At 51.1% G+C, this 9,835-nt stretch overlaps 2 protein-coding genes across 4 annotated transcripts; both read right to left on the bottom strand.

Moving 5' to 3' along the window:
* Positions 1-1,989: 1,989 nt before the first annotated feature.
* On the bottom strand, positions 1,990-4,651 carry LOC306819148 (uncharacterized protein). The gene is made up of 3 exons (XM_079372912.1): positions 4,506-4,651; positions 3,499-4,101; positions 1,990-2,716 (listed from the first exon to the last, which is right to left on the bottom strand). Exons 1-3 carry the CDS (start codon positions 4,552-4,554, stop codon positions 2,274-2,276), a joined length of 1,095 nt encoding a protein of 364 aa, XP_079229038.1. The 5' UTR covers positions 4,555-4,651; the 3' UTR covers positions 1,990-2,273.
* A 1,031-nt stretch (positions 4,652-5,682) lies between these two features.
* Positions 5,683-6,797, bottom strand: LOC306819147 (uncharacterized protein). 3 transcript variants are annotated; one of them, XM_079372911.1, is made up of 2 exons: positions 6,478-6,782; positions 5,683-6,264 (listed from the first exon to the last, which is right to left on the bottom strand). In XM_079372911.1, the coding sequence occupies exons 1-2, from the start codon at positions 6,664-6,666 to the stop codon at positions 5,698-5,700; spliced, it is 756 nt and encodes a 251-aa protein (XP_079229037.1). In that variant the 5' UTR covers positions 6,667-6,782; the 3' UTR covers positions 5,683-5,697. The 3 variants fall into 3 exon arrangements, 1 of the variants encoding a protein (XP_079229037.1); XR_013778491.1 differs by lacking the exon at positions 5,683-6,264 and adding an exon at positions 6,292-6,444 and having other exon boundaries at positions 6,478-6,797; XR_013778492.1 differs by lacking the exon at positions 5,683-6,264 and adding an exon at positions 6,292-6,315 and having other exon boundaries at positions 6,478-6,797.
* Positions 6,798-9,835: the final 3,038 nt, after the last annotated feature.

Raw genomic sequence — 9,835 nt, 5'->3', positions numbered from 1 at the left:
TCCATGTTTGAACAACACGCATCTCAACAAGTGAAAGAGCTCCAAACATCCTGAGCTGCCTGAACACTGAGTGCAGACATCTTTAAATAACCCTGCAGGGGAAACAAATAAAGTCAGCGAGCGGAGGAGATACCATCAGGAATGTACAGAAACAGGGTGTGTGACGCCCGGCTGCGGCCAGGTCACACGCCAACAAACATCCTGACATGATCCTTACATGACTACATTCATGTCTGACCTGACGCTCTGGGCTCATTTAAAGGGACAGTACACCTGACGCTCTGGGCTCATTTAAAGGGACAGTACACCTGACGCTCTGGGCTCATTTAAAGGGACAGTACACCTGACACTCTGGGCTCATTTAAAGGGACAGTACACCTGACACTCTGGGCTCATTTAAAGGGACAGTACACCTGACGCTCTGGGCTCATTTAAAGGGACAGTACACCTGACGCTCTGGGCTCATTTAAAGGGACAGTACACCTGACGCTCTGGGCTCATTTAAAGAGACAGTACACCTGACGCTCTGGGCTCATTTAAAGAGACAGTACACCTGACGCTCTGGGCTCATTTAAAGGGACAGTACACCTGACGCTCTGGGCTCATTTAAAGGGACAGTACACCTGACGCTCTGGGCTCATTTAAAGGGACAGTACACCTGACGCTCTGGGCTCATTTAAAGGGACAGTACACCTGACGCTCTGGGCTCATTTAAAGGGACAGTACACCTGAGGGTCGTGCTGCTGGGAAAAAGAAAACCTTCACTTTGAATCTGCTCACTGGTCCGAACCCTCCGCCCCTTCAGAATCCAACATGTCCGTCTGTTTTCAGAGACGGTACCAGAGGTGTTCAGTGTGTGTGTGTGTGTGTTGGGTTAGCTTTAACTACTACTGTAGTGAAATGTGAATTAGTGTTTTTGTACATTCATATCAAATCTGTCCCAGTCTTCAGCACAGCATGAGACACACACACACACACACACACACACACACACAGTTATGGAGGTCGTGGGACTTTAGCAACGTGTCGATCTTGACAACTTTAAAGGGACACTTCACCATTTACATGAAGCTGTGTATCATTAGAAACATGAAGCTGTGTATCATTAGAAACATGAAGCTGTGTATCATTAGAAACATGTAGCTGTGTATCATTAGAAACATGAAGCTGTGTATCATTAGAAACATGAAGCTGTGTATCATTAGAAACATGTAGCTGTGTATCATTAGAAACATGAAGCTGTGTATCATTAGAAACATGTAGCTGTGCATCATTAGAAACATGAAGCTGTGTATCATTAGAAACATGAAGCTGTGTATCAGTAGAAACATGTAGCTGTGTATCATTAGAAACATGAAGCTGTGTATCATTAGAAACATGTAGCTGTGCATCATTAGAAACATGAAGCTGTGTATCATTAGAAACATGAAGCTGTGTATCAGTAGAAACATGTAGCTGTGTATCATTAGAAACATGAAGCTGTGTATCATTAGAAACATGTAGCTGTGTATCATTAGAAACATGTAGCTGTGTATCATTAGAAACATGTAGCTGTGCATCATTAGAAACATGAAGCTGTGTATCATTAGAAACATGAAGCTGTGTATCATTAGAAACATGTAGCTGTGTATCATTAGAAACATGTAGCTGTGTATCATTAGAAACATGAAGCTGTGTGTCATTAGAAACATGAAGCTGTGTATCAGTAGAAACATGAAGCTGTGTATCATTAGAAACATGAAGCTGTGTATCATTAGAAACATGGTAGTAGTGTTGAATGGTCGTGAGTCCAGCCCTCATTTCACCCTGAGACGTTTTTCTTTGCCTGGAAGTTTTCTTCATGTGATGCAAAAAGTGTCATATTGCATCACATGAAGAAAACTTTCAAGTAAAGAAAAACAGTATCCCTTTAAATGTTACAGATTAGGACTTTCTTGTTAGCATCAAACGGCTAACCTGTTAGCATACACATTCACAAAGACAAAGACATTTAAAAAAAAACCATTTTAATTCACATAAGAGCACGAAAACTTTTGGTATATTTGGAGTCCTGAGAACTTTTCACAGAGATGATGGAGAACGATTTGTCCTTTTACTTCGGCTGGTACTCCCCTCCACCTCCTCCTCCTCCTCCTCTACCTCCTCCTCCTCCACCTCCTCCTCCACCTCCTCCTCTTCCTGAGAACATCGGGTCTGCCTGATCTGGGCAGCCATGAACGTGTCTGTCAGAGCTGTAACTGAACACTTTGAGCAGAGTCTGTGCGTCCTTAGTCCTAGTCTCCGTCTCTGTCCCCGCAGTGACTCAGACCACCTCCACGCTCACAGCTGTGCGTTTTAGCCAGGCCGCCGAGGAGCTCCAGGACTCTGATCTCGTGCTCCATGCGAGCCCTCTCCCTCCTCTCCTCCCTCTCTGCCGTCTCCCTCTGCCGCTGCTCCTCCCTCTGCAGCCACTGGGCGAGGAGCTCCTGATGCCAGCGCGCCTGCTCCTGCCGCTGACTCTCCAGCTGCACCAGGAGGCCCCGCGTCTCCGACACCAGAGCCTGGAAACACTGCGACAGGTGTCTGAGCACGGGCTCCAGGCAGGTGGACTCTGGGTGCTGCTGGTCGGAGGAGGGGAGTGGATCTGGGGGAGCAGGGGGAGGCGGGGAAACTGATTGGACGAGAGGAGGAGGTACAAGGTGTAAAGGTGAGCTGAGGTGGTTTTGGATGAGTGAACCTGTGACACAGAACAGAGATCAGAGGTCAAAGGTCACACCTGCCTTGATATGAGACATCGTGTGTGTCGCCGCCCAAAGAGCATCGAACACCTGCAGCAAACAGTTCAACCTTTACCCGAGCACAGGGTGACCATACGCAGCGTTTAGCTAAGACCTGGGAGAACTCGCCGCACAGGGCGACCATACGCAGCGTTTAGCTAAGACCTGGGAGAACTCGCCGCACAGGGCGACCATACGCAGCGTTTAGGTAAGACCTGGGAGAACTCGCCGCACAGGGCGACCATACGCAGCGTTTAGCTAAGACCTGGGACAACTCGCCGCACAGGGCGACCATACGCAGCGTTTAGCTAAGACCTGGGAGAACTCGCCACACAGGGCGACCATACGCAGCGTTTAGCTAAGACCTGGGAGAACTCGCCGCACAGGGCGACCATACGCAGCGTTTAGCTAAGACCTGGGAGAACTCGCCGCACAGGGCGACCATACGCATCGTTTAGCTAAGACCTGGGAGAACTCGCCGCACAGGGCGACCATACGCAGCGTTTAGCTAAGACCTGGGAGAACTCGCCGCACAGGGCGACCCTACGCAGCGTTTAGCTAAGACCTGGGAGAACTCGCCGCACAGGGCGACCATACGCAGCGTTTAGCTAAGACCTGGGAGAACTCGCCGCACAGGGCGACCATACGCAGCGTTTAGCTAAGACCTGGGAGAACTCGCCGCTAAACAGGAAGTTGTGGAGGAAGTGGTTGTACTGCTGAGTGTCGCGTTGTTCGTACGTACCACAGGTGTCCCCCAGGTGACCCTCGGCTCCGTCCTGCTGAGGACGTCCAGGATTACTGAACTCAAACTCATCAGTGGAAACGTCTCCGTCCTCCACTTTGACCTCAGAGTCCAGCAGCCAGGACTGAGCGCCTCCTCGCTCCTCTGACCAGCTCAGACGCCGCCTCCCCGAGCACGCATCCTGGCGTCCACTGACCTCTGCGCTACAGTTTAAATCTGGCGGGGTACTTCCTGTCCTGCTGGTGGAGTTCAGGTGAGGCTCTCCTGTCCAATAGGCCCCTCCCCCTCCTCCGTCGGCCCTGCGGCCTAACACGGCGTCCATCTCAGTGAAGTATTTAAAGGTGCAGGGCTGCGAGCCGTCCACGCTCCTCTGCAGCTTGGCTCTCACGTAGTTGGCCTTCAGAGTCTTGACCCGGAGCCGGCACTGGTGCGGACTCCGACAGAAGCCCATCTCACTCATCCGGGCCGACAGGTGTTTGAAGACGTGACGGTTTCTCAGGTTTTCTGCCAGACTCTTCTGCACGCGCTCGTCGCTCCAGGCGCACAGCAGCACCTGAGTCTCCTCCAGCGTCCAGTTCACCGAGCGCTCCGCCTCCCGTTTCCCTGAACGCACACACACGCACACACACACACACACACACACACACAGAGACACACACACAATGACTCTCCCTGAGAAAGATGCTATGAGGCTGTCTCCACATTTCAAAATAAAAGCCTCACCATGTTAATTATGAAAACAGACTCATGTAAAAACATGATTTATTAAGACTCGTCATGTGAAAGCCCTGATTTCTACATGTCCTGTTTCTGTGTACGTACACACACACACACACACACACACACACACACAGACACACACACAGACAGACAGACACACACACACACACACACACACACACACACACACACACAGAAACACACACACTCAGTTAGCACAGCTAGCTCCCTGACAGCTAAGTGAGTGAACTACAAACAAAGATGGCGGAGGATGTCGCGGGTCTTACTTCTGGTCGTAGAGACGGAGGTGGTCGAGTTGATGGTCGGAGGATTCATTTTAACGGCTCCAGGAACAAATGTAAACAATCCTCACACAGGGCACGGCGACGCAGCTCTCTTCCGGGTGACGTCGAGTCCAGCGCGTGACGTCACGGGCGCGATGAAAAGTGTTTTTATGATTAACGTCCAACGTCGTTGTGAAAAGCTCTCCTGTCTTGTCTGTTTGTAAAGTGAGAATTTTTAAATAAACTTAAACAAATGTTTAATTTTTTTAACTTAATTTAGAAAATATTATTTCAACACTTAACGAGACCTCCGAATGACGAGAAGATGTCATGAGACAGTCGACTGCACCTTCAACTCCTTACTCATTCATGCCTCCAGGCTGCTACCCACACACACACACACACACACACACACACACACACACACACACACACACACACACACACACACACACACACACACACACAGTCAGGGTCTCAGGTGCTTCACTAACAATCATTACCAGCTTGTTATTATTCACTCACAGTCTTCACACAGTGCAGAAACACTGGGAACCTGGAGGTTTGCATATTTTCACTAATTAGACCGTAGAGTCACCTCAGAGCGGGGGGGGAGGGGGGGGGGCATGTTTGAGATTGCAAATGTTCTTCACACCTTAAAGTAGCAGGAAGGCTTTGAATGCACGACCTCAGTATATGAATAAGTGATCCTCGTGTGTGACACGCTGCAGACTCCCTCTCTGTGTTTGTGTTGCAGAGAAGCAGGTCAGCGAGCGAGCACATGCAGAGGTAAGACGAGGGACAGACGGGCTCACACGCTGGAGACGGTGACGTCAGCTGAGGCTGGAGGACAGATCCCACTGAGCGTGCTTCTCTGCATGCTGCTCCTTCCCCTCCTTTCACGTCTCCTGTCAACCAGCAGCTGTTTATCAGCTAACGCTAACGCTAACGCTAACAAAGACTCGATGTGGGAGCAGAGCAGCAATTCCGGGAATCTGTTTTTGGATGTTGAGCACAAAAAAAGCCCTCCTGCAGGCCGACCAGAAGTGGCAAAGGAAACACATTCCTGACTCCTCCACCACACAGTTTCCGTCGACGTCTGTTTGTCAGGAAAAAAGTGCAGCTCCCAGCCTTGATCCCCCCCGAACAACAAACACAAGCAAACAGATCTGATGTTATGTGCACGGTGATTTATTCACTCAGTGGATCCCTTCTCCATCATGTGCTCGTCGTGCTCTGGACAGTTTCTGCTGGACGCCGTCTCGTCCTCCTGCTGTATCTGGAGCTGGCCCGGTTCAGTGTGGAGATCCGGCAGCATGCTGGTCACCTTATTGGCCTGGCTTATCAGCTGATCCAGGTGAAGTCTCACCTCTTGAGCCAGCTGCGGGTTCCACTCGTTGGTCTTGATCGGTAGTTCGCTGTTCTGGAGGAATTCAGACACATCGTGCAGCTGCTTGTAAACAGCCTGGAGCTCTGTGCAGAGATTCTTCTGGCTGGTCTGAGGCTCACTGATCAGCCTTTCTGTTTCTTCACTGAGCTGTGCTGAGTACTCACTGTCCTCCTCCTCTTCATCGTTTAGAATGTCCTGATCCTCATCATCACTTTCCTCTTTTTCACTGAACAGTAACTTCTGCAGATCATCGGCTCGCTGCGTCTGATTCTCCACGTCTGTCTCCAGCCGCTCCACTTTCCTCTCCAGATAGCTCGTGTGCTGTTCCTTAAAGTGCAGCTCCTCCTTCAGCTCCTCCGTCTTCTCCAGATACTGTAGTCTTACATGCATAGAAACGTACAGCTCCTTCTGCTTCTCCACCAGCTTCCTCAGAAGATCGGCTCGCTGCGTCTCCATGTTTGTCTTCAGATGCTTCACCTTCTCCCTCAGATTGCTCGAGTACTGTTCCTGAAAGTGCAGCTTCTCCTTCAGCTTCTTCAGAAGATCGGCTCGCTGCGTCTCCATGTTTGTCTTCAGATGCTTCACCTTCTCCTCCAGATAGCTCGAGTACTGTTCCTGAAAGTGCAGCTTCCCCTCCAGACACTGTAGTCTTACATGCGTAGAAACGTACAGCTCCTCCTTCAGCTCCTTCTGCAGAGCGTCCGTCTCCAGCTCGCAGTCTCTGGGCTGCCTGTCTCCGTCCTCTGACCTGCAGGGTGTGAGTGCTGTCTCCATCTTAGTCTGTTGGATAATGTTGCTGCAGAGTCTGTTTCTGTCTCTGTCTCTGTCTCTGTCTGTTTGTTGGACGATTTGTTTGTTTCTGAATCAGAAGTTCCAGATGCATCTTTTGACCTGCTGTTGTCATAGCAACAGTTGTAAAGACCTCGGCCCTCACAGCAGCGACATCACTGCTGTTTGTGTGCTTTTAAACTGTGTTCAGTGGAGTCCATTCTGGAGTTCTTTCTGATTTCCCCACAGAGGACTGGGAGTCTCTGCGTGGTAATCTGAGGCCTCTCAGCGTAGCTGTGACTGCAGCTGCACAGCACATGCTCGTGCACGTGCTCGTGCACATGCTCGTGCACCAGCACCATGCTCGAAGCAGCGGGTCATTTCTCAGACGTTAAAGTGGGATTCAGAGCTGCTGTGATGTGGAGCTTAAATCACTCACAGAAGTCCATTCAGAAGGCCTCTAATTTGCTTCCATTTTTATAGTAGCCACCAATTAGCAGAGGCCGCTCTGACCAGAACTTCTGGCAGAGCGTCTGTGCTTCAGAACATTTCCTGGAAGTCGCAGCCGCTGCCTGTGTGAGGAAAACACACAGCACACAGCTGGAGAGAAGTTTAACACTGAAGCTCCACTTCACAGTTTGCCAACCTGCGAGCACGGTCAACAGGAAGAAGCTCGTTTCCACACGACTGCAGGGGGCAGTGTGGACATCGTCGGTTTGCAAATCAGCCAAGAAGCAGGTAAGAAGAAGTAACCATGGCAACCTCCATCCTGCTGCTGTGGAGGCTTTTTGCTGAGACGCCAACGACGACCCTCCTCTCAGAGTCGTCTGGTCATGCGTCTCAGTCTGCGGGCAGCGACAAACAGGAAGTGAGGAGCCAGAAGGACAACAAAGAGTTAAAGTGTCTTTAAAAATAACCCTCCTCATCGTCGCCCCTTCAAGACCAGGAGTCACATTCCACAGAGTTGTTTTGGTTTTCCAAACAAGGTTGGGAATAGTTACATAAGAGAGCGCCGGGAGCGTTTACATAAATGGTCAAAGTCGGTCAGCGCTCTCAGAGACTGACCGCTGTCTGCACCACGAGCCTGAGCGTGCGAGCGCGGGCGGCGGTTACATCACGGGGTCGGCGTGTGGACGGGTCAGGAGAAGCTCTGAACATGAATGATTCCTCTGTCGTGTTTGAACACTGTCGAGCTTACAGAGAGAACATCCAGCGTGCCTAACCACCTTTGAAAGCGTGAAGACGGCGGCCTCAGTTCACGCCAGGTCCTCAGTCACAGAGCGAGACGTGAAGAACATCCACATGATGAGCTTTAATCTGATGCGACTGTTTCGAGAAATGAACTGTAACATCCTGCAGTTCCTGCAGTGTCCACTAGAGGCAGGCTGCAGTTCATGGAGTGTCCACTAGAGGCTGGCTGCAGTACCTGGAGTGTCCACTAGAGGCTGGCTGCAGTTCATGGAGTGTCCACTAGAGGCTGGCTGCAGTACCTGGAGTGTCCACTAGAGGCTAGCTGCAGTACCTGGAGTGTCCACTAGAGGCTGGCTGCAGTTCCTGGAGTGTCCACTAGAGGCTGGCTGCAGTTCATGGAGTGTCCACTAGAGGCAGGCTGCAGTTCATGGAGTGTCCACTAGAGGCTGGCTGCAGTTCATGGAGTGACCACTAGAGTCTGGCTGCAGTTCCTGGAGTGTCCACTAGAGGCTGGCTGCAGTTCATGGAGTGTCCACTAGAGGCTGGCTGCAGTTCCTGGAGTGTCCACTAGAGGCTGGCTGCAGTTCCTGGAGTGTCCACTAGAGGCTGGCTGCAGTTCATGGAGTGTCCACTAGAGGCTGGCTGCAGAAGCCCAGGTTTGTCTCCACATGTTGTTCTGTTTGACTCCAGCAGGGAGGCGTCTGACCTTTGACCTGAACATTTACAGACTCTTTTGTGGGATCCTCAAACTCCTTTAATTCTTTGCTCCAAATTCCAGTATTTGCCCCTCCCCCCTCCCCCCCCCTTCCCCCCCTCCTGCTTTTGGATTGTGAGGAATGTGTCCCACCTAAGTCACCGAGGCGACCCCCCATTTGGTGGCCGAGGAATGCCGGGCGTTTCACGGCTCGCTCTGTTTTCACAGCTTAAACAAGCGTCCACGTCTGTGCTGGTAAACTGATCCTGACCACACAGGAGGACCCCCCCCCCCCCCCCACACACACACACACACACATCCATCCCCCCCTCACTGCTGTCAATCAGCACCTCACGCTGTAAACTCAGCTGATGGAAACCGCGTGTGGTTCTGCAGGAATGTGCTTATATAAGAAGCGAGCGTGAACCAATCAAAGACGGCGAAACTCTTGAAGCTTAAAGTCGCCCAACGTCACCTTCTGCAACATGCAGACCTTTAAATCCTCAACATCAGCCAGCTGGATCCAAACGGATGAGTCCATCTTCCTCTTTAAGGCGTCTCTGTGGGGGGGGGGGGGGGGGGGGGGGTCTGACCCCTATGACCTCACTGCGAGCTCTGAGCTGAGTCCACCTTTTGTTGTTTGTGTTTAAAGAAGCTCTGAGGAGAAAAGCTGCATGTCAGTCCTGTCTCCATGACAACAGTCTGTTGATATGAGGGACGCTGCTCCATCACTTTTTAGTGCACGCCAGGTGGACACAGGACGCCAGGACGTCAGGTGGACACAGGACGCCAGGACGCCAGGTGGACACAGGACGCCAGGACGCCAGGTGGACACAGGATGTAACCCTCGTGCATCAGAAATGTAGAAACGAGGCGCACAGACTGTGACCATGTTTGGAGCGTCTGAGTGAAGACGTGACTTCAGGTGTTCATGTTCTCACACACACACACACACACACAGTACTCTGCACATACACACACACACACACACACACACACAGTACTCTGCACACACACACACACACACACACACACAGATGAGTGGACAAGACGTCCAGATGACATAATCAGAGTTTTTATGTAACAGACCTCGACACCACCTGTTTCTATAATGAAGAGTGTGTGTGTGTGTGTGTGTGTGTGTGTGTGTGTGTGTGTGTGTGTGTGTGTGTGTGTGTGCCACTGGTGCCCCTCAGTCGTACCTCTGAGACAAAGAGTAGCACAGATGGCAGCATGGCATTGACTAGGGTTCAGAAGACCAAATGTGAACAACAGGTCCAGATGGAGGGA

This window comes from Symphodus melops, assembly GCF_947650265.1.
Source record: "Symphodus melops genome assembly, contig: scaffold_332, whole genome shotgun sequence".
Taxonomy (NCBI): domain Eukaryota; kingdom Metazoa; phylum Chordata; class Actinopteri; order Labriformes; family Labridae; genus Symphodus; species Symphodus melops.
Note: the sequence above shows the minus strand (reverse complement) of the source record. Positions and strands in the feature narration are given on the sequence as shown.

Excerpts from the sequence above, each read along its gene's own strand:
- LOC306819148 (XM_079372912.1), bottom strand. The coding sequence starts at position 4,554 with ATGAATCCTCCGACCATCAACTCGACCACCTCCGTCTCTACGACCAGA. Across the intron at positions 4,102-4,505 it reads CTCCGTCTCTACGACCAGAA|GGAAACGGGAGGCGGAGCGC; the intron begins GTAAGACCCGCG and ends GTGTGCGTTCAG. Across the intron at positions 2,717-3,498 it reads TCACCTGGGGGACACCTGTG|GTTCACTCATCCAAAACCAC; the intron begins GTACGTACGAAC and ends TCTGTGTCACAG.
- LOC306819147 (XM_079372911.1), bottom strand. The coding sequence starts at position 6,666 with ATGGAGACAGCACTCACACCCTGCAGGTCAGAGGACGGAGACAGGCAG. Across the intron at positions 6,265-6,477 it reads CGAGCTATCTGGAGGAGAAG|TATCTGGAGAAGACGGAGGA; the intron begins GTGAAGCATCTG and ends GTAAGACTACAG.